Source organism: Lotus japonicus, chromosome 1, assembly GCF_012489685.1.
Source record: "Lotus japonicus ecotype B-129 chromosome 1, LjGifu_v1.2".
Lineage (NCBI taxonomy): Eukaryota > Viridiplantae > Streptophyta > Magnoliopsida > Fabales > Fabaceae > Lotus > Lotus japonicus.
In genome coordinates, this window is record NC_080041.1 from 128,471,465 (window position 1) to 128,494,662 (window position 23,198).

Below are 23,198 nucleotides of genomic sequence, written 5' to 3' on the forward strand. Positions count from 1 at the left end.
AGGAAGATAATGGCATGGCACCACGAAGGTAAACAAATTAATAGCTAAACTACGACCTCCCATCTAATCAAGAATAAATTAAGATGAAGGGTACTATTCAGAAAATGAAATGGTGAACATTCCATCCTAGCCTCTTTTGAGTGAGCATTACACTACATATACAGCATGTGAGCATGATGTCTATGCTATACGAACGTGAGATCCTTACCATAGAAAAACATGCAGGGTCTTGAACCATCTCTATACTATAATAAAACAGAAATTTACAAACAAGAAAGCTATGTGTCAATTGTCTCATGTGCTTCAACTATGCTAAAAATCCTGCTGATTCAATGTCCCTTAGTGGGAGGCTCCATGCATGCACAAAAGGATGTTTTCTTCTTCTTCTTGTGGTAGTCTTTTCTCCTCCCTCCGTAGAGATAATCTCGCAAAAGGACTCTTGGATTTTGATCATCGACTGTTGCTTTTCCTTTGCCTTCTTTATCACCGCCATTCAACTTTAGTAGTAAAAATTGCAGTCTTTGTACCTCCAACTGCAGCCGCCCTATTTTTTCAGAACCTCTCCGGGCCTGTTCTGAAACTCTCCTTCTGCTGGAGCTTCCACTCTCACCTGACTCTGTGATAGACTTGCCGGCAGAGGACGAGGTACCCTCTTCTACATTCTTCATCAACTTACGGTTGGCATCAAACAACTTTGTAATGGCCTCCTGAGCAGCTTCAAGCTGCCCTTGCACTGTATCATACTCTATACCTTTTCCCTTTGTGCTCTTCTCAATAATGTCCATCTTGGTCATCAGATCTTGCACAGTTATTTCAAGGTTTGTCAACTTCTGGGCATCAGAATCAAGTCTTTCCAAAATCTTCCTCTTATTGCCTTCTTCATGTGACGGTGGCTGTGTCAATCTTCTTGAGATCTCTAATTTGTCCACACTCAACTCCATTTCAATCAAGGACCCTACTGAAGAATTTTTGTTTTTGGCTTCCTTGGTTGCTCTCCTTTGATGGCATGCCTTGCCTACTGTCAGGTCAATATTGTCATCCTTATCAGCAGTTTCCCACAGTTCAAGCATCTGATCATCAGACTTCAGAAGCCTTCTCCTACTTATTCCATATGATGAATATTCAGAGGTTTGATCAAGCATGATGTCTTTTGGCAAAACTTCAATTTCTGCTACAGGAATATCTGTCACTGATTTTCCTCTCTTCTGTTTGTCAGCACCCCCACCTTGATGCTCCTTTGCTGCCTCCATTTGAGTAAGATTCTTACTTGCTTGAGTATTTCCTTGACCCCAGCTGATTCCAGATTTTAACACTTGAATCTCTCTCATCTCGTCCCTCGGTTTGAAACTTCCATTCATCTGCTTAACAGCCATTCCGATGGCATTGATCCTTCTCTGCATGTCTTGGAAGTCTGGAAGTGCATCTGTTGCAGTATCATATTGATCTTCACCTGCTGGTGGATCACCTTCAGCATATTTGTGATTGGCTAAATTCTTAACCTGGTAAGAGAAATTCAAGCAAACCAGATTACATATCTACATGAAAATTGAAAGAGTAGCTGGCTCCCAGTTGAAGAAGAAGAGGAAATTAAATTTCACTTTCTCACAAATGACCTGACACAAGCATACAAGTAAGTAGAGAGTAGCGATCTTAATTTCTACAAAGTTTTCAAGCATTGAAAATTGAAATGTTAAAAATTACCTTCTTATATGAAATAACTAAATTATGGTTAAAAAAGCACAATTAAGTTAATTTTAGCCAAATAGATTTGAAACTCATTTATTTCCATCCCACTCCCTAAGAAAAGGAATATAGTGGCATAACACTTAGATAATATGTCAATACCTTTGATTCTTGGTAGTGATGAGGTTTTGCATATATCTGCATCTCCAAGGATGTTATACAATCATTCAAAGCACAGACAGATGGGACATAAGCAGCAAACTGACCACGTAGTCTCCCATTCTCACCTTCCAACTTGTTAACTCTTTCTTTCAGATTTTCAGTTTCCATACCTTGAAAGCTGCTTCTGCGTTCAACATCCTCACATACATCAGCGAGCTCACGGACCTTTCCTTCAAATAACGTCTCATTGACAGCAGAAATCTGCAGTCCAGTATAGAGTGTGGCAGCCTGAGATTCCCACCGTTCAATCTCATTTGTTCCCTTGAGTGATTCATAACTTAGCTTCTCTACAATCAGTTTAGTTTCTCCAAGTTCTTGATGCAGGTGTTTCATTTCAGCCTCTAACTTCTGATTCACTTCACAAAGGCTTCCAAGCTCTTCATTTTGACGATCCTTGTCTGAGTATAATTTTAAAATTTGACTAGCTTGGTCTTCAATTATCACTCTAGCCTCATCATACTTTTTCTTCAGATCTTCAACCAACCTTTGAAATTCTGTTTTCTCACCATATAAAGCACTAAACATCTCCGCTGCTTTCATAATCTCATTTTCCTTTCGAGATAACAATTCCTTTCCATTCTTAATCTGACAATTTAATTCATCATTGACAGACTGAACTAATTTCAGATCAGTATTCAACTCTGCAACTGATTCCTTAAGATAAGAATTATCCATTTGAACATCCTCTAATTTCCCTGTCACTATTTGTAACCTCTCCTCAAGGCCTGTATTTACTGATAACAGTTTGTCCAGATCTTTGCCTAGCTCTTTAAGTGCCAGAAGTTTTTCAAAGACAATGTTCTGGTAGATCAGAGAACTATTACACGGAGCTATTGTCTCATGAATCATGCTGCACATTTCTTCTTCCAAGTTACCTTTCTCTTCAGCCAGGTCTTTATATCTTCTCATCAAGGACTTTTTCTCTTCAGAAGTTTTGTAACTTTCTTCCTGTATGATCCTGTAAGCCTCATCCAAGTCTGAAAACTGTTTGCAGAGATTCTCTATTTCTGTTGTCATTATTTCCATTTTCTCATCTCTCTTTCTTATTGTCAACTTCAATTCCTGATTCTTCTGCCGTATCTTTTGCACCTCTGCTTGCAATGACAAGAACTGCTTCGACTGGGTGCCAAACTCCTCATCAAGGGCATTTCTTTCTGTTACAATACTTTCAGCCTCTAGTTTCAACTGCCCAAGGAATGTAACCAGAACTGAATTCTCAATAGCCACTTGCTGGCTTTCATTGAAAATAGTGACAAAAGAATTCTGTGTCTCCTGAAGTTTGCCATGTATATGGTTTAGAAGTTCCTGGTCTTCTTCAATAATATCTTCACTCCAGTGCTTTCTGTCAATGTCAAGAGTATTTAACACCTGAAGAAGTCCAATCCTTAGAATTCTCACTTTCTCAGACAAGAAATTTGCATCAACTTGCTTTTGAACATTGTCGTTCTCCAATTTCGATATCAATCTATCAGACATTTTGGATGCCTCCAAGAGTCTCTGACACTCAACAAGAAGGGAGAAGTTCTTTTGCTCCGAATCCCAGATAGACTTCTGCAAGATGAAAATTTCCATTTGAGCATGTACAGCTCTGTCGAGTTCCTCCTCATATTCCTTTTCCTGGTAATTTACATCTTCTTGCAGAATATGAATTTGCAATTCCTTCTCAACCAAGTGAACTTCATTCAACTCCACAATTCTAGAATGCGCTTCCCTCTCAGCATACAAGGAAACAAGTAGCTCTTCCACCTTTTGAAGTGCAGACTTCCTTTCTGCTTTTAGTTCTGAATGCTTTAGTTCCAATTCACTATGTTGTTTCTCAAGGTCTTTCAGTGTTTGGCGAGTGATGTCCAATTGTGAATCTAAGGTTTGTTTCTCAGAAGTGAGACTGGACTTCTCACGGTCAAGCAACAGGCATGAGTCTTCTAAAATCTTTGACTTTGTCCTTAATCCTTCGAGCTCTGCATTCACATCAAAAAGTGATTTTTCTAAAAGGTGGTTTTTTTCTGAGAGCTTCTCCAGATTTTCAGCTGAGGTTTGCAACTGAAGAAACAAGGCGGCCTTCTCAGCAGCGAGAGTAGATTTCTCCACAAGCAAAGATTCACAAATTTCTTCCAGTAACTTTACCTTTTCTCTAACACACTCCAGCTCGGAATTCAAACCTGAAAGGGAACTCTCCAAAACAGCATTTTTCTCCAAAAGTTTCTCCATGATCTCCAGTTTTTCCTGCAGTTCTGCTTTCTCACCTTTGTCAGCCTCGCATATTTCCTTCAGCTTTGAGTTCTCATCTTGTAATTTCTTCACAGATAAGGCAAAGCACTGTGCGTCTAAGCCGGTTGATCCGACCTCCTCCATCATGGATTCATGTCTCTTTTTCACATCATTAAGCTCCTCTTTAAGACAGTAAATTTCTTGTTGAAGAGCATTTCGTTCATCTGCTCGCACTCCAACCTCCAGTTCAAGTTTCTCTATTGTCTCCCTTAGATTCAATATCTCATCCTGCAAACTTTTTATAGACAAAGAAGAAGACAATTTGATCTCATTTAGAATTTTGTTTTCCTCCTTGGCCTTGTGTACTTCATCCTCTAAAGCCTTCTTATGGGATTCCATATTCTCCAGAATTTCAGCCTTATTATGAAGCTCAGCAGCAAGAGATCTAAGCTCTTCCTGAGATTGGGAATGCAGATTCTGAAGAGTTTGGAAAGCAGTTTCGGCCTCAACAAATCGCAATCTCTCCTCCTGTATGCAAGTCCAAAGTCTACCCAATTCCTTCTGCTTCTCACAGAGCTCTTCACTTTGAGATCCCATCTTCTGTGTTAAAGCCTGCAATTCAGATTGGAGGGTCTGATTTGATGTTTCAAAGAGATGACACTTTTGTTCAGAACTATTCAACTTTTCAACCCCATCATTTATCTTGCAATTTAGCCTATTCACCTCCTCTTCAGCACAAGAGAGTTTATGCTCCAAACTGGAAATTATCTCCAAGCATTGCTGATATCGAAGAGCTGCGTCTTCCTTCTCTTCAGTAAGTTTACTGATTTCTAACTTCATGTCCTCAATTTCATTTTTAGCTATATTAGCTTCAGCGTTAATTCTCATCGCGTTCTCCTCAGCTTGTACTAATCTCTCCTCCAGTTTTGATAATATCTCCAAGGACTGGTTATACTGAAAAAGAGCAGCTTCCTTTTGAGTTTCCACCCTAGCAAGGTTTTGCTTTAAGGATTCAGCTTCAGTTTCAGCTTTACTAGCTCGCTCATTGAGTTCTCCTATATCCTTTTGAGCAGAAGAAATATTTTTCTCCAGATCACATGTTTTCTCCAAGCATTGCTGGTACCGAAGAAGACTAGCTTCTCTTTCAGCCTGTAATTCAGTAAGGGCTTCCTTCAAGGTTTGAACTTCAGCTTCAGCTTTGCTTGCTCGTTCATCAAGTCCTTGAGAATTCTCTCTGGCGCGAGACATTTCTGATTCCAGGTTACACAACCTCTCCAAACTCTCTTGATATTGAAACAAGCCAGCTTCCTTTTCACTTTCTAATCTAGCAAGGGCTTTCTTCAAGGCCAAGATTTCTGTCTCAGCATTAGTCATCCGTTCAGACTCAGATAAGATTTGAGGTTCAGTATCATGGCTTCCATTGTTTACCCCATTATTCTCCTCTGTGTCATGAAAATTGAGTCCCCTTCTAGCGCGTCCTTCTGCGAACTTTGCATGACTTAATTGTTCTCTTAACATGAAGAGATCATTGAGCTGTTTCAAGCCCTTTCTGTATGCAGTAGAATCAGGTTCATCAGTATAAGGTCCATTTCTTTTGATAGCATGGAAATGAGTAGAAGCACCCTTTTGCAGATCATCTGAGTCAAGAAATGCATGTGAATTGTGGGGTATATGCGGCGTATGCGGTTCAGTCTCCATGGAAGAAACTGCAGGTAAATCATCTGCTACCATCAGAGGGACTTGATTAGGAAATGCTTCAGCCATGGTATGATGGGCCTGGCGTATCACTCCGGTTGCGTGATCGTATCTCTCAGCCAACGCCCGATACGCCCGGTAAAACTCTTCAACCAATTTCATGAGCTCAGGGCGCTTCTTGTAGTACATTTCTGCCCTCCTGGCAAAGGAATCTGCATCTTCTTCAATGAGCTTGATCATTTGCTTCACTTTGGAATCCATATCTGTTCATGATTAGACACCATCAGATAAATTAGTGAGCACCAGATGAATGTTAACAGAAAATTTTCAATTTACTAGAATTATTGCCACAACAATATTAAACAAAATTGGCACCAAAGCCAGAAAGGAAGTAAGCATTACCTGTGAGATTTTCTTGGAGCCATTTTGAGTTTTTGGGGCTTATGTGGCTGTCCCACCACCATGAGTACATTCTCTTAGAGTCAGAATGGGACAGAGCCGCCATCGCTCCGGCCTAGAACACCAGCACTTTGTCTTCTGATGTTGAAGGAACTTGATCCCAAACCAGAACCACTTATCACAACTACAGTTTCAGAAGGAGCAAAAATGGTTCAGTTTCAGATAAATCATAGAATTGCCATTTTTCTTAACAAAGCAAAAGTAAATTATCAGAAATAACACCAAAACCAGAAAAAGAAAAAATACCTGGTCAGTAGAATTCACAAGTTCCAAGAGTGACTGAACAAACAGCTAATACACCAGAATTAGCACTGATCAAACACAAAAAGTCCCATTAAAACAATGAAAAACTCAACAAAACAAAAAGTTTTCAGAATTTTGCCACTGAAAAACAACATAAACTTTCATGCTCATAACTCATAAGTGATCATCATAAAAAAAAACATGAGAAACAAGTGATCAAAGAACAAAAACTACAACAAAAAACACATAATTCAGGTAACAAGTTACTTACCAGAAAGAAAAAAAAATCAAGTTGAACAATTTGGTTCCACCATCAGTGGCGATGAACAAGTTATGTTGCTTTTGTTTTCCTCCCTTTTCTTTATTCCATTTTCTGAGTCACCCCATGCTGGTTAGATCTCTCTCTTTCTCTGTGTTGTTTGGACAATGCAGTTTCTGTTTGTGTTTCTCTCTCATGCTTTGCTTTGCTTTTTATGCAGGGTAGTTTGGTAGTACTGTCCCTCGCATCTCAGAACTTTAAAGTACAAAGATGATTACAAAAAACAAAACAAGTTGGCAGAGGAAAAAAAGGGAAGAAGACCATAAAGAAATAATCAAATTAAATCAAATTAGTAAATAATTTAGAATGAAATACTCACATTCCTTAACTTAATTTGGATTGGAGCACTGAAATTGGAAACGGAAGATTGTGCTGTCTGTAACTGTAATGGAAAGAAATACAAGTGGGATAGCATTTGGATTCTCAAGTCAAAATTATGTTTATTTCATTATTCTCATGATTCTCATGATTCTCATGATATTTAAGGTATCCCATATAGTACTACCGGGGCTTTGTTATCCACACCTCCGGTCAGATGAATGGAGGATCCACCGACTCGGGTTTTCATGAGTGTTGGACCTAGAGAGCTTGTTAAGAGCGCTAGCGTATACCTAGGGTGACCTAGAGGCTTTGAGATTACTTTAAGCGGGTAAGTATCTCTAAGGTATCCTACAACCGGCAACCATGAGACTAATCATTCGAGTCTCAACAAATGTTTCTCCATATGAACCGCCTAGAAATCGAAGTCTGAACTAAATGCTTAACGAGTTCAACTATCTACCAGTTGTATTGATATATTAGTTGTTTTCAAAATATTTATGAAGTAAACAAATATTATATTTTACATAATAATAAATGTTAATATGAAAAATTAGCATAACTAGAGAAATCTACATACTAAGCATAGTTGCGTGTATTTTACGAGGAGAGGTACCTAGTTTGGAAAAGTGTTACTGTTCTGGGAATGAACATTGAGGAAAGGTATAGTACCTAAGGGTAGAGAGATTGTGCTAGAGAGAGAGAGTAAGAGAGAGAATGCTGAATTTTATGTGTTACTTCATCAAATGAGCCCAAAAGTCCCTTACAATTGATAACTACCTCCTATTTATAGAGCTTGGGTACTACCTATTGGGCCAATTGGGCCTCCGAGATCAAGGCCCATTTGAAGGCCAGGGCCCCGCCTCAGGGCGGGATACATGCTGGGCGTTGCCCCTCTAGGGGCTCGCCCAGTCCACTAGTCCACAAGACACCGAGCTCGAGGTACGAGAGCTAAGGGTGTCTTTTAAATGCTGTTACATGTCTTATTGTACACCGGAATCTACACTGCCAACATGGCTTGAGAAAAGAGAAGTTAACTATATCGCCAACATGGCGTGAGCAAAAGGAAACTAGCATTTTCAGTTACCCAGTCCACCGACTTGACGAGCAAACCAAGCTGGCAAGTCCACAAGTCTGCAAGCGGCGAGAACGACTACTTTGTATTGGTGATAAGTTGGAGCAGGTGTATGATCGCTCGCCGGCGGGAAAGGTGGCAGGTATGGGTCATGTGCCGATCATTCAATCATTGACTGGCGGTGACCCCGGCGAGCGACTGAACTTCGTTGTTGTTGTCAATCGTCAGGCGATGGTGTTTGATCCTTGTAGTGGCGAGGCTTTTCGCGCTTTCCCTTATTTTAAAACCCTTTCAAATTTCTATCTGCCTCACAAATTTCTATCTGCCTCACGTGGCTGCCCCACGTGATGTGTTGGTTACATCAATTTCCCTCTTTCTTCGGAACCGTCACTTCACCTTTCATAACCGTCCCATCGTGCGCAGTAACTCCCCTTTGCACGCGACCCACCTCCCCAAAACCATCATGACTTCCAACCTTCCACACGCGTCCAACACGCGTCACCCTTCCAGCTTCTCCCCTTCTCCTATAAAAACCCTTCTTCCCCACTGTCATCCCTTTCCGAGACCCCTCTTCACTTCCCTAATCGCTTACCAAACTCCTTCTGCCCACTTCCGCTCCGGAGCCGTCGCTTATCACCCTTTCCGCTACCCACTCTTCACATCCTACTCCGGTGAGTCCCACTGTCCTTATCTTTACATCGCACACATACTGATCTTTTCCTTTCTTTCACTTCACTGTCTTCTAAAAATGGCTTCAAACCCTACCTCCCCTAATCACTCTTCTTCCTCCTCCGAAAGCGACCCTGACTCCACCGCTGCCGGCGGCCTCCGTTTAGAGGTTCCGGAGATCCCAGCTCACCGACTAAAAACCTACGCCACTCTGCCCCTTCCAGTCCAAGTAGCCCCCAAACACGAGGCTATAGATCAACCTTCCATCTTCCAAGATAGCGATCCCATTGTGCAATTCGTGAACTCCCTGGGTGGCTTGTCCAATGACGATGAGTTTAACGCCAAACTCAGGATCTGGGTTTGCAGTCCCGGGGATCGCCCCTGGCTTCACAAGCCATACGGCGACGTAAAGAGATCCCATTTTTTCTTTGCGTACGAATACATGTTTAGCGAGCTTGGAATCAGGCTTCCTTTCTCGCCCTTTGTCCAAACCATCCTCCGCGACATCAACGCAGCTCCCTGTCAACTCCACCCTAACGCCTGGGCCTTCATTCGATGTTTTGAAATCCTAAGCGCCGCTGTCGGCATCGCCCCATCCCCCACCAGTTTCTTCTACCTTTACGACGTCGACCCCAAGTCCATCAAAAACAAAGGATGGATTTCCTTGAAGGCCCGAGCCGGCCGGAAGTGTTTGCATCCCCACAAAAGTAACGCGAAGTCCTCCTTCGCACGAAAGTACTTCCGTGTGGCGGTTCATCCCGCCTACCCAGAGGCATTCACCCTCAGAGACGGGACCGCCCTCTTTCCTCTTTACTGGACAGAGAAGCCCAACGGGATCACCGATCCTTCAGAGGATTCCTTGTCCACCAACGATAAAGCTTTTCTTAATCTCCTTGCCCCACTTCCCATCCTTGACTGCACAACAGTCCTTGAGGGCGCTGACCTCTCAAGAACTCCCAAATACTTAGGTTGCCCATAGCTCACTTTTATTATTGACATTTCCTTTCTCGACTCCTATGTTATCACTGATCGTTTTTTTTTATTGTTACAGAAGATATGAATTTCACGAACGCCGAGCTCCTGAAGGCCCGCGAGAGGAGAATGGCTCGCTTTTCCCCAAAATTCAACACTGAGGGCGACGCGAAAAAACGGGGCGGTGCTGAGAACCAAGCCGAGAGCACCAAAGCTCCCAAGAGGAGAAGATTGACCAAAGCCTCCTCCGACGCCGGCACATCCAACCCTGGCGCTCAGCCCACTACTGCTGCTGCGCCTAAAGGCAAAAATGTCGCTGAAGCCTCTGTCGCCGCAGCTACCGAGCCAACCGCCGTACCAGCTTCTTCTCCTGCCTCCGCCGGTGCGACCGCTGCTGTTGCCGCTGAGTCCTCTATTGGCGCAACAGCCGCCTCCGCCGGCGCTAACGCCACAAAAGCTGCTGCGTCTTCCGACACTCCTATTGGAGATAAGGAAAAAGAAAATGAAACCCCAAAGTCTCCCCCTCGCCAAGATGCGCCTCCTAGCCCGCCCTCAACACATGATGCAGGCTCCATGCCTTCCCCGCCTCATCAAGGGGAAAAATCCTGTCCTGGCGCTGCCACTACCTCTGAAGCAGCTCGAATTGAACAAGCCCCTGCTCCCGAGGTCGGTTCCTCAAGCTATTATAATATGCTCCCCAACGCCATTGAACCCTCAGAATTCTTTCTTGCTGGTCTCAACCGTGACGTTATAGAAAAAGAAGTTTTGAGTCGGGGCCTGAATGACACCAAGGAGGAGACTCTTGCTTGCCTCCTACGCGCTGGGTGCATCTTTGCTCACACGTTTGAGAAGTTCAATGCCGCCAACGTTGAAGCTGAGCGGTTGAAGGCCGAAAGTGCTAAGCATCAAGAAGCCGCCGCTGCTTGGGAAAAGCGTTTCGACAAACTGGCGACGCAGGCAGGAAAAGACAAAGTCTATGCCGACAAGATGATTGGCACGACGGGGATTAAAATCGGCGAGCTGGAGGATCAGCTGGCGCTGATGAAGGAAGAAGCAGATGAGCTTGATGCAAGCCTTCAAGCTTGCAAGAAGGAAAAAGAGCAAGCTGAGAAGGACTTGATCGCCCGAGGCGAGGCGCTGATTGCTAAGGAGTCAGAGCTTGCCATATTGTGCGCTGAGCTGGAGTTAGTGAAAAAGGCGTTGGCGGAGCAAGAGAAAAAGTCTGCGGAGTCCTTGGCCTTGGCGAAATCTGACATGGAGGCGGTGATGCAGGCTACGTCCGAGGAGATCAAGAAAGCGACCGAAACTCATGCCGAGGCCCTCGCCACGAAAGATGCTGAGATTGCTTCCCAACTAGCAAAGATCAAAAGTCTAGAGGACGAGCTGGCGACGGAGAAGGCCAAAGCCATTGAGGCGAGGGAACAAGCCGCTGACATCGCCCTTGACAACCGCGAGCGCGGTTTCTACCTCGCCAAAGATCAGGCCCAACATTTGTACCCGAACTTTGACTTTAGCGCCATGGGAGTAATGAAAGAGATAACCGCCGCAGGACTGGTTGGTCCCGACGATCCTCCCCTGATTGACCAAAACCTCTGGACAGCGACTGAAGAAGAAGAGGAAGAAGAAGAACAGGAGAAAGAAAACAATGAATAATGTAATTTTTAACATTACCTTTATCTTTTACTGTCACCTTGTAGTGTACTTTTCCGCCATTCGCCTATGTTTAAGGAACCCTTCGCCATAGCTTTTTATATCGCCGTTGGATATTTTGTAAGTCATATTGGAACGCTTTCGCCGTACACTACTCGCCTTCCCTCCTATTCATTCGCCGACCTTATATCTTGCGCTATTTTTCACGCGTCATATGATTGAATTACGCCTAACGATTTCGTGCCTTAATTTTAACTAGGACTTGTTGCTTGGTATTCCACCACCAAGACTTTAGACGTTTTTTCCCTAATAGGAAGAAACGGCCTCCATTCTCGAGGACTTCGCCCGGGGCTTTGCCCGCTCGGGGCTTACAATGCTTGGATCCCAATGGCCATTTGGGGGTCCCAAGACTTTTGCCTAGTTAACGGCGCTCGTCGTATTCTGGCGAGACTTACCCAGCACATCGTTTACGGGACCGGCGATCACGTCAGACTTTCCGGAGGGTGATTCCCAGGCGTCAAAGGCCATTTGTGGAATCGCCACAACCTTCAGGGTTCCAGCAAGCCCCTTTGGGGATCAAGCTTGTCCCACTTAGTGATCGCCGTAATTCTTTATGTCGATCGGCAATTCCGATCGTCAGGGAATCCCTGGAATTTTTTGGACACGAATTTCGTGAACTTTTGCCTAGTTAACGGCGCTCGTCGTATTCTGGCGAGACTTACCCAGCACATCGTTTACGGGACCGGCGATCACGTCAGACTTTCCGGAGGGTGATTCCCAGGCGTCAAAGGCCATTTGTGGAATCGCCACAACCTTCAGGGTTCCAACAAGCCCCTTTGGGGATCAAGCTTGTCCCACTTAGTGATCGCCGTAATTCTTTATGTCGATCGGCAATTCCGATCGTCAGGGAATCCCTGGAATTTTTTGGACACGAATTTCGTGAATTTTCGTTTTATTTTATTGATTTGTCGTTGCAGTACATTGGAGAATTTGAGAACACTTCGGAAAATCCTAAAGATATCTGGCTCCGGCGATTCCGCCTTGTTCACTTTCTCGCCTGCGATCAACTATAAAAGTAGCGCAAGCTCAAACCATTGAACGATCGAGGTAACCGCCTCCCATCAAGCTCCTCTAAGTGATAGGCCCCATTACCAAGAACTTTAATAATGCGGTAGGGCCCTTCCCAGTTGGGAGTAAGCTTGTTCCCCGGGGCTCCCGATCGCCACTTGAGGACCAGGTCGCCAACCTGCATATCTCGGACGCGAACCCTGCTGTTGAACTTTGCCGCCACGCGCTGCTTCATTGCTGTTTCCCGAATGTGCGCCTCGTCGCGCGTTTCCGACAAAAGGTCTAGCTCCACCGCCATGTTGGCCTGATTTTCCTCTTCAAAACCTGGTCGAGTCCGCCATGTAAAGTTGTCAATCTCCACCGGCAACATTGCATCTACCCCGTAGGTCATTCTAAAGGGGGTTTCCCTTGTAGTAGATTGCTCGGTGGTGTTGTACGACCACAGCACCGCCGGAAGTTCATCCAACCAAGCTCCCTTAGCCTCCGCGAGTCGTCGTCTTAGTCCTCGTAGGATTACCCTGTTTGCAGATTCTACCTGCCCGTTCGTCTGCGGATGCTCAACAGAGGCGAACCTCATCTGTATGCCCATTTCCTTGCAGAACTCCCTTGTTTGACAACTTGAAAACTGGGTCCCATTGTCAGATACGATCGCCCTTGGGATCCCGAACCTGCAAACAATACGCTTCCAATAGAAATTGACTATCTTTGCAGAAGTAATCTTGGCCAAGGGTTCCGCCTCAATCCATTTAGTGAAGTAGTCCACCGCCACCAATATAAACTTCATTTGTGCCCTGGCGGTCGGGAAAGGTCCTACTAAGTCCACACCCCACATGGCGAAAGGCCACGGGGCGCTCATCGTTACCAACTCTTTTGGCGGTGCCTTAGACAAATCCGCGAACACTTGACACTCCTTGCACTGCTTCACGAAGTCCATACAATCTTTCCTGAGGGTGGGCCAGTAAAAACCCGCCCTCAACACTTTGCAAGCCAAAGACCTTCCCCCGATGTGGCTCGCGCACACTCCTTCATGTACTTCAGACATTATCGCTTCGTACTTCTCTGGCGGTACACATTTCAACAATGGCGTCGAGAAACCACGGCGATACAAGTGTCCGTCAATGAGAGTATAGTGACTCGCCTCCCGCTGCTGCTCCTTCGTGCATTGCTCCACTTCTGCCGAGTCCCCCGCCAAGATAGATATTATGGGATCCATCCATGTTCTCCCTCTGTTCACGCAGGCCATGAGCTCGCCTTCGATGCTTGGGTACGCCAGCGTTTCCTGAATCACACTTTTGTTATTGCCGGGCTTCCGCGTGCTTGCCAGTTTGGCTAGCGCGTCCGCCCGCTGATTTTCTGCCCGAGGAACGTACTCCACCACGACCTCTTGAAAGAGTGTCATCAAATACCGTACCCGCTCAAGGTACTTGATCAGATTAGGATCTTTGACCTGGAAAGTTCCCTTCACTTGATTTTCCACCAATTGTGAGTCCGTTCTTATCAACAAACTCCTGATCTTTACTTCCCGCGCCAACTTCAATCCGGCGATGAGAGCTTCATATTCTGCTTGGTTGTTCGTTGCTTTGAACTCAAATTTCAGAGACTGCTCCAACACTAGTTCCCCTGGCCCTTCTAACGTTACTCCCGCGCCGCTGCCACTACTATTGGAGGATCCATCCACGAAGAGAGTCCACTGAGTGTCCACTCTTTCAAACCGATCTGGAGTCAACTCGACCACAAAGTCAGCTAGTGACTGCGCACCAACCGTGCCCCGCTTATCGTATTGCAAACCATACTCTGACAATTCAACCGACCAGGCGACCAATCTACCTGATAAATCCGGTTTTTGTAATACTTGTCTCAAGGGCAAATCCGTCCGCACCTTTACGGGAAAACTCTGAAAATAAGGTCTCAACCGCCGGGCGGTGACGAGGACCGCCAGCGCCGCCTTCTCAATTTTCTGATATCTGACCTCCGCGCCCTGGAGTGTGTGACTAACAAAATAAACAATTCGATGCTCGCCATCTATCTCCTGCAACATCACAGAACTCAGAGCACTATCGCTCACAGCAAAATACAAATGCAGCGGGTGTCCCTACATTGGTTTTGACAAGATTGGCGGTGACGATAGGAGTTCCTTGAGGCGAACAAAAGCTTCCTCACACTCCGCCGTCCACTCGAATGCGACATTCTTACGAAGACACTTGAAAAAAGGAAAAGATCTGTCACCGGACTTGGGAAGAAACCGAGATAAAGCTGCTATTCGCCCCGTCAAACGTTGGACCTCTTTCACATTGGAAGGGCTTTTCATCTGCTGAATCGCCTTGCATTTTTCTGGGTTTATCTCGATTCCTCTGGATGTGATCATGAATCCCAAAAACTTGCCCCCCTGAACACCAAAAGAGCACTTCTCCGGATTGAGGCGCATACTGTGCTTCCTTATTTCGCCAAATGCTTCCTCCAGATCTTGATGATGGTCTAAACCTCGTACTGATTTAACAATCATGTCATCAACGTAAACCTCCATGTTTCTTCCCACCTGCCCAGCAAAAACCCTATCCATCAATCTTTGGTAGGTAGCCCCAGCGTTCTTTAGTCCAAACGGCATGGTGCGATAGCAATAATTGACTCTGGCAGTCATAAAAGCCGTTTTGTCCTCGTCTGCCGGGTGCATGCGGATTTGATGATAGCCAGAGTAAGCATCCATCAAGCTAAGCAGTTCGTTGCCCGAGGCACCATCAACAAGGCTATCGATGCTGGGAAGGGGATACGAATCTTTTGGACATGCTTTGTTTAAGTCTGTGTAATCTACACACATTCGCCATTTCCCGTTCGCCTTCTTCACCATTACGACGTTCGCCAACCACGTCGGATACTTCACTTCCCTGATGAACTCTGCCGCCAGCAACTTGTCGACCTCCTGTTGCACCGCCTTCCCTTTGTCGCCACCCAAGCGCCTCCTAAGTTGTGAAACTGGCTTGACACTTGGATTCAATGCTAATCGATGGCATATGAAGTTTGGATCAATTCCAGGCATGTCTTTGCAGCTCCAAGCAAACAAGTCTAAGTTCTCCCCAAGCAGTTTTGTCAGGCGCGTCTCCTGCTCTTCCGTCAGTCTGGTCCCAATCTTCAAAGTGCGATCGCCAAACTTTAGCGCCTTCGTTTCCTCAATTGGCGTGGGCCTATTTACTCGCCCCTCGCCCCGGGGATCAAGATTTTCATCCGAAGCTTCGATTTCATAACATCTATGACCAACCAACGCACTCTTCTTGCCGTACAAGTTAAGGCAATTATTGTAACACTCCCTCGCCATCTTCTGGTCCACCTTCAGCTTTCCCACCTTTCCACTGCTTAGCGGATACTTGACCGCTAAGTGGGCTGTCGAAATTACAGCACAAAGGCGATTCAATGTATTTCGCCCAATGATGACATTGTAGGATGCTACCACCTGGAGAACCAGATACCTTACCTTCAAAACCCTAGCACACTCGTCTTCCCCAAATATTGTGTCTAGATCAATGTATCCCCGCACCATTACTTGCTCCCCCGCGAAACCTACCAAGGTTCCCGTGTATGGAGTTAGATCATTGTCAGTTAGTCCCAACTTGTCAAATGCATCACCATAGATAATATCAGCCGAACTACCCTGATCCAGGAGTACCCTTCTAACGTTGAAACTGTTCATCCTTAACTGCACCACAATCGGGTCGTCCTTATGAGGCTTTATCCCCTCAAAGTCCGCCATCGAGATTGTTATGTCAGGGTGTACGAATCCAAAAGCGACCTCATGAACGGAATTAACGGCACGAACATGGCGCTTACGCGCCGCATGAGTGTCGCCACCGCCGCCAAATCCCCCGGCGATGGTGTTGATGGTCCCGACGGGCGGTCCTGAGTGTTGAGCGAACGTGTCATCAGCCCCTTTTGTGGCGATAGCCGCTGATTCTTGCTTTTTCTTGCCCTTAGTGTCCGCTCGCTCCTCCTCCCGCTTGTGCGCTTTGTTTTGATCGCCACCATTGCGCCACTGGCCTTGACGATTTCCTTGATATCCCGCCCGAATCAACTTATCAATCTCCCGCTGCAAAGTCCAACAGTCATCCGTATTATGCCCGGCGGACCGGTGGAACTCGCACCACTTCTTGGGATTGGCGTCCCGTGGCTGATACTTTGGGGCCTGCGGCTCATCCACTAGATTTGCGTCGCTTGCCCCTCGGAGCATATCCGATGCATCTGTGTTCATCACCATATCAGTTTCCTCCCGCTGGCGATGAGACTTAGATTGCCAAGGCCGACGTTGTTCATAATCATCGCGCCGTGGATACAACTGTTCCTTGGTCGGTTTGAATACCGACTTCCCCTTACCTGGCCTCTGCTGTTTGCCATCCCCCTTATCTTCGCCGCTCCTATCTTTTTTCACGCGCTTGGGCGACGTGTCGCCCTTTTCCAACTTCGCGCGCTTTCTTTTGAAAGCGTCGTCCTCCTCGTCGAGAATATAAGTGCTGGCACGAGCACGCATCTCTCCCATCGAGCGCGCCGGCTTACGTGTCAATTTGCTGTTCAACCCTCCCGGCAGCAAACCGTTTTTAAATGCTAAAGCACAAGCTCGAGGCTCCTCGTCCTCTACCTTTACCGACGCCGCGCTATACCTTGCCATGTACTCTTTCAGTGACTCCCCTTCCTGCTGACGAATATTGTATAGGTCATTGATCGTCACCGGCTGATTCTTATTTGCCGAGAATTGCACTAGAAACTTGGATGAGAAGTCTCTGAAATTTGAAATCGATCCACGCGGCAAAGTTGTGAACCACGCCATTGCCGTCGATTTGAACGTCGATGGAAACATCCTGCACTTCACCGCATCTGACGCCGCAATTATCACCATTTTCGTATTAAAGTACAGTAGATGATCTTTCGGATCGGAATCTCCGCTGTAAGAATCCAGAACTAACGTTTTCATGTTATCCGGAATCGCCACACTCTCGACATCTTCCGAGAACGGACGGAACTCAGCCACGGAATCTGCTTCTCTGCTTCCATCATCTCGCTGCTCGCGACGGTAGAAATCTAACTGAGCCTGTAGATGCTCATTCCGCTGCTGGATGTTGCCAATGCTGCGCATCAAATGGCGCCATTGCTCCTGCGTCACCGCCGGTTGTTGTTCCGGAGCAGGTGAATTCCCTGGTGAGTGCTCCCGAGATCCCACCTGTGAAGGCGATGGAGGAGGTGGTGGTGATGGAGGAGGTGGTGGTGATGGAGGAGGAGAGGGCGACTGTACTCCTGCCGTTCGCACCGGAGAATCCAGGTCCACACGATGAGGCCGCCGAGGCGGCGAAATCCGCTGTCGCATTGGTGAATGATGTTGCCTCCTGCGTCGAGTCTCCATCTAAACCAGAAACGATGCAAACTCGATCGGAAAACCAACACTAGTCACAGAATCAAAATCGGAAAACCAGAGAGTTGCCTAATCACAATCAGAGGTAACTTCATGCACAATCAATCCACGTGAATGGGAGTAGAAAGTTTACAGTCCCCACAGACGGCGCCAAATGTTCTGGGAATGAACATTGAGGAAAGGTATAGTACCTAAGGGTAGAGAGATTGTGCTAGAGAGAGAGAGTAAGAGAGAGAATGCTGAATTTTATGTGTTACTTCATCAAATGAGCCCAAAAGTCCCTTACAATTGATAACTACCTCCTATTTATAGAGCTTGGGTACTACCTATTGGGCCAATTGGGCCTCCGAGATCAAGGCCCATCTGAAGGCCAGGGCCCCGCCTCAGGGCGGGATACATGCTGGGCGTTGCCCCTCTAGGGGCTCGCCCAGTCCAGTTACCATTACCAACATCATAGAAAACAGCACAGCCTTTTACGGGTCGATTTATTCCAATGTAATAATAACAACACTAGTTGCCGTTGCTGAATGGAGCTTCTTTCTTGGGTGAACATTCAAAAGTGAAAAGGCAACGCTCCACCATATACGTAATTATTTAATTCACCAAAAAAATTATACGTAAATTCCTGATTTAATTTGCTTTTGCCACCTTATATCTTCTAAAATATTTTGTATATTATGAAAATAAATTATGCAATGTCACTCATGTCATCATGCGTCCACACATGAGCACTTCCTAATTCCTATGTGCCAAGATTCAGCTCATATAAAGTGAGTTTAAAGTGAGAGATTTAGATATTAGCCGTTAAGAGAGGAAGAACCAAACCTGTTTTAATAGACATGGTCTTACTTTATTATATTTACCGTGCGATAAACGTGATATATAGCATAGCATAAGCTAATTTGGCTGTTATTTATTAGAACTAAATTAGAAGCAACAAGTCTCCATCCATTTCATCAAGCTAAGTACTCAACTTCATATGCAATATTTGTTATGAAGCCTTCCGTCGACTGCATATATATAAATATAAATGTACGTGCGGTGCATGTGAGTTCAATATATGGCACGCGAAGACTATAATAATTATCATGTCCTCTTCTAACTTCATTTCAATTCATGTTTATACCTTGCCGTGGCTTGTAGATTGTAGCAACTATTGTACTCAATTTCTAATATGAGAAATTTACAACCTGCATGCACATGCCACATTAATTACTTTTGTTTGTTTCACTATTAACCCCCCCCCCTCAAAATCCACACTTGTATAAGGCAATTGAACTTGCTAAACAGGGCTAAACAAACTGGTCATTATAAGGGTTGTTTAAATGACTCATGATAAAGTTTGGGTTAAATAACCCATCATCCAATCACATTTGAGATAAATGAGTTGGAAATTATCTCAAATGTGATTGGATGATGGTTTATTTAACCCAAACTTTATCATGGGTCATTATAATTAAGCGGATGTGCATGTGTTTGTATTTTTTTTTATAAGGCATAGTTTGAATGTGATCGAGTAGATCCAACCATTGGCATTCCTGGTTCTTTTATAACAGCAACAATAGCAAATTGCACGCCAAATAAAAAACACACATACACAGAGAGAAAGGGACATTATTTTTTTACTTTTTCACTCCCACATCGATGGAAATAGAACCGTTGCACCAAAAGCTGCCATAAACTGCATAATTATAACAATAGTAATTCATTACAATCCATATAAAAGTTAGGCTAAAAAGCACTTTTGGCCCCTTATGTTTCAAGTTTGTGCAAATTATGCCCCTGTTCTATTTTTGTCGACGTTTCTACCCCTCATGTTTTCAAACAGTGCACCGTCTACCCCTCCGTCACTCGGACACGTTAAAAAACTAACGGAATGAGCTGATTTGGCTTTTTTTATATGAAATTGCTCAAACGAAGACTTCTTCGGTCTCGATCGCTTACAATTCCTTTGTGTCACCGGCAAGTACTATCCTGGTACGTTAACCACTTTTTAAAATTAGTTTTTCTAATATATATTGATTGCAAGGTGTTTGTTAATGGAGAGCGATGAGGTCTACTATAGATTTTGGCCGAGATAGGAGGACAGGATCCGATGGTGGCCATCGATTTGAGTTTTTCTGTCATTTCTATTTGGTCTTCTTTTGTTGACTGTTTCTTTGTCTATGATGGTTTCAGGTTTTTCATGGCAGTGCTTGCTCTGACGCAAGTGCAAGGAATTGAAGGGACAGATCAGAGATGCGCTTTATCTGTTAAGAAAGAAGCTATGGCTCTAAGAAAATAAATTTGAGAAGCACTTCACTTCTGCTGTGGATAATGCGTGTCATGTAAGGTTGTAGTTAAAATTCAAAGTATTCGTTGTTCTAGACGGGCTTATCTAAAGTTCTCTTTCTATCTGTTTTCAGGGGATTTTGCTATTTGAATCATGTATATTTGGAGTATTGCTTTCACTAAGTAAAATGATTATTTTGAGGTATAATCTTTATTTTTGCTAGCAAATTTTTTACCTTTTTTGTTTTGAATGTTCATAGTCTGGTTTTCATTTTGTGAGCATGTAGAGGATACAAAATCTCTTTTTATATACTTGATGGTGTGTTCTACAGCCAAAATGTCTCATGTTCCTCTAATTACTATCAACATGAAGAGAAGTAACTACCAATACTTTAACACCAACATTCTTATAATGTTTAAGGTGTTGAAGCTGTGTAATAGACTAATAGCGATTTGCTGTTTCAAATGGGCTAATACCATTTTCAAATGGACTAATAGTGATGGTGTTTAATTTGTGGATATTGTAAAACTATCATGATTTTTCTGCAAATCTTCTTCAAAAGGGTTTCAAACTAATCAAGGTTCCATAGTTAGATAAAAAAATAGTTCTTCTCACATAGTCTGTGAATGAATTTTGACATTGCACATTATAGATCTTAACTTATCTATCTGAGTTTGTTTATAAAAATAAAGTATTTTCCCCTTTATTTTCATTTTCTTTTGTGTCACTTAAACACCAACTGGATAGATTCTTATCGAATGATCGGCGATAGTTTCTTCCATTTCGACTATGCCCACTACATATTTATAGAGGGGGCTGAATTGTGCAGGTGCTATTGTGACTACTGCGAGAGTGAGACCAGATGGCTTGGTCTTCACTACTGCTTACGATTTAATCGTCGAGGAGAGAAGCAAGTCTTTCGGAAGCATTGGGTTGAGGCTGCCTTACTCTCTCCTTGATTCACTAGCAGGTACCAACACCGGAGAGGGGATGAAGCATCGCTTTCCCTATTGAGATAGGGAAATCTGCATACTGGCTCACAGCCCCAAAGGTAACATTTTTATTCCATTTGGTTTGTCTTATTTGTTGTAGATAGGTTCAAAGATTTTGTATGTAGGAAAGGGCACATACTGTAAGTAGATTTTGAACCATTAATTTGAGGAGAAATGAAAGCATTAACTCTTGAAAATTAAGGTATCATGTTTTCAGTTGTCTTAGAATGTTAAATCCACCAACATGAATAACCTGATGATCCTCACTTTAAATATTGCAACCTTATCTGTTTTATACACCTCTGCTAAATCAATCTTCCATTCCCTTTCTTTTCCTAATTCTGTAAATTTCTATTTTTAAATTACATCAATTTCTATTAGTCTATTTCCATTATGTGCCTTGCTACAATTTTTGCATCCTTCACATGAATGAGTTAGTATGTTCACAGTTATTTTATCTACATCCCAATGAAAAAGATAGGTAAAGAAAAATGAGAGATATAATAGCTGTTGGTGTTGATATTCTTTTTTTTCATGTGAATTTCTTCTTTTTATTTACAGGTTCTGCTCTTATTAAAAGAGTGTGGTAGGAGAAGGTCCCTGGATAACCAAAGTTCAGAGTTTTTAAGATCAACCCCATTGAGCTCTTCCCAGCACCTTTTCTTGGATATGCAGGTTTGATATGCTTGCTTTTTGACATTAGATCATAAAATTGGAATGGAAGAGAAATGATATGACTGCATAATAATGAATATTATGAACATTTATGATACATGTCCAAACCTGTATCACATCTGGTACGATATGGATTGCTGCAAATTCATCATTGACCTTACTTTTTCGGTCATTTTCTTTTTCCATTTTCTTTGTAATTCTTGGTTTAGTGTTTGGAAATTATACATGACAAAACTGTAAGTGTTGATTCTAAGGCAACTCCTCATCCAAGTTCTGAAGAAGTGGTTATTGAAAGAGACTAGAGGATCTGAGGAATGGGAAATATGTTATAGAGCATGTTAATAGCACAAGCAAGGGTCATGCTCACATAATTGAGATTGATTGGTGACTTTTCTTTGGATAGCTTAAGATTATAACATAAGATTATAATTTATTGTGTTGGTGACTGTTTTTTTTATTAGTACAACCATAAAGCAAGAGACTTAGAGGCCTTATTTTTGTCACTTATCATTTTTTTAACTCAATTTACAATGTTGCAGCAGGTTATCAATGAGTAGAGAGATGACCATTTTATCATTGAGAAGGTCCAAAAGAGGGTGAGGGAAGGCAAGCGACAACAACTAATGGACTGATACTTCATAGAGAAATGACATATATAAGAAGGGATAGAAATAAAAAGCATGAAATGAATATCTATAAAAAAAAACTAGCTAAAGGAATACTAAAGCTCTGGCTTGGTTATTGACATTGTTCTATTGTGTTCTATTGTTCTATTGTGTTCTAAATGAATACTAAAGCTCTGACTTGGTTTAAGGTTGGCTCTACTGTTTAGCTTATTTAGTGTCTTCTATGTTAATTCATAATCCAGTTGTTTTGTGTTCTTTATCCAGTTATTTAGAGTTTAGTTCTTCATTAATGTCTAAGATCATGAAGCAAATCATCCTAAACCTAAACTAATCAAGGACTAAATTGGAACCAAGTTACAGCTATTATTTTTCATTATTTTTCCTAAACAACTATAAATTTATTAGTAAAATATTTATTTAGATACAAATGTTCTAAATGTTTAAATCACATGATAAATAGATTTCATGGGAGGTATTATTTTACATGAGAATTTTATTTAAAAACTAATAGAAAATTAAATTCAAATAGTTTACAGTACTTTTGCATAGTACTTTTCACAATTTTATGAATAACTTTAAGAGTTAATATGTATAATGTGATAGTTTAATTTGATAGATAAAATATGACATTACCGAGTAAACATTTTCAACAAGAAGAGATAT

General features: G+C 43.3%; 1 protein-coding gene and 1 long non-coding RNA gene across 5 annotated transcripts; one reads left to right on the top strand and one right to left on the bottom strand.

Annotated features, from left to right (window-relative positions):
• Positions 1-29: 29 nt before the first annotated feature.
• On the bottom strand, positions 30-7,295 carry LOC130730600 (protein NETWORKED 1D). Its single transcript, XM_057582654.1, has 6 exons — positions 7,149-7,295; positions 6,782-7,024; positions 6,514-6,578; positions 6,211-6,391; positions 1,846-6,071; positions 30-1,499 (listed from the first exon to the last, which is right to left on the bottom strand). The coding sequence occupies exons 4-6, from the start codon at positions 6,311-6,313 to the stop codon at positions 330-332; spliced, it is 5,499 nt and encodes a 1,832-aa protein (XP_057438637.1). The 5' UTR covers positions 6,314-6,391; positions 6,514-6,578; positions 6,782-7,024; positions 7,149-7,295; the 3' UTR covers positions 30-329.
• Positions 7,296-19,801: 12,506 nt separating this feature from the next.
• LOC130730602 (uncharacterized) lies at positions 19,802-22,745 on the top strand. 4 transcript variants are annotated; one of them, XR_009016389.1, is made up of 6 exons: positions 19,802-19,947; positions 20,149-20,302; positions 20,376-20,443; positions 21,072-21,293; positions 21,796-21,909; positions 22,452-22,745. It is a non-coding gene; the product is annotated as an uncharacterized LOC130730602 (long non-coding RNA). The 4 variants fall into 4 exon arrangements; XR_009016388.1 differs by lacking the exon at positions 19,802-19,947 and having other exon boundaries at positions 19,977-20,302; positions 22,449-22,745; XR_009016390.1 differs by lacking the exon at positions 19,802-19,947 and having other exon boundaries at positions 19,979-20,297.
• The last annotated feature ends 453 nt before the right edge of the window (positions 22,746-23,198 follow it).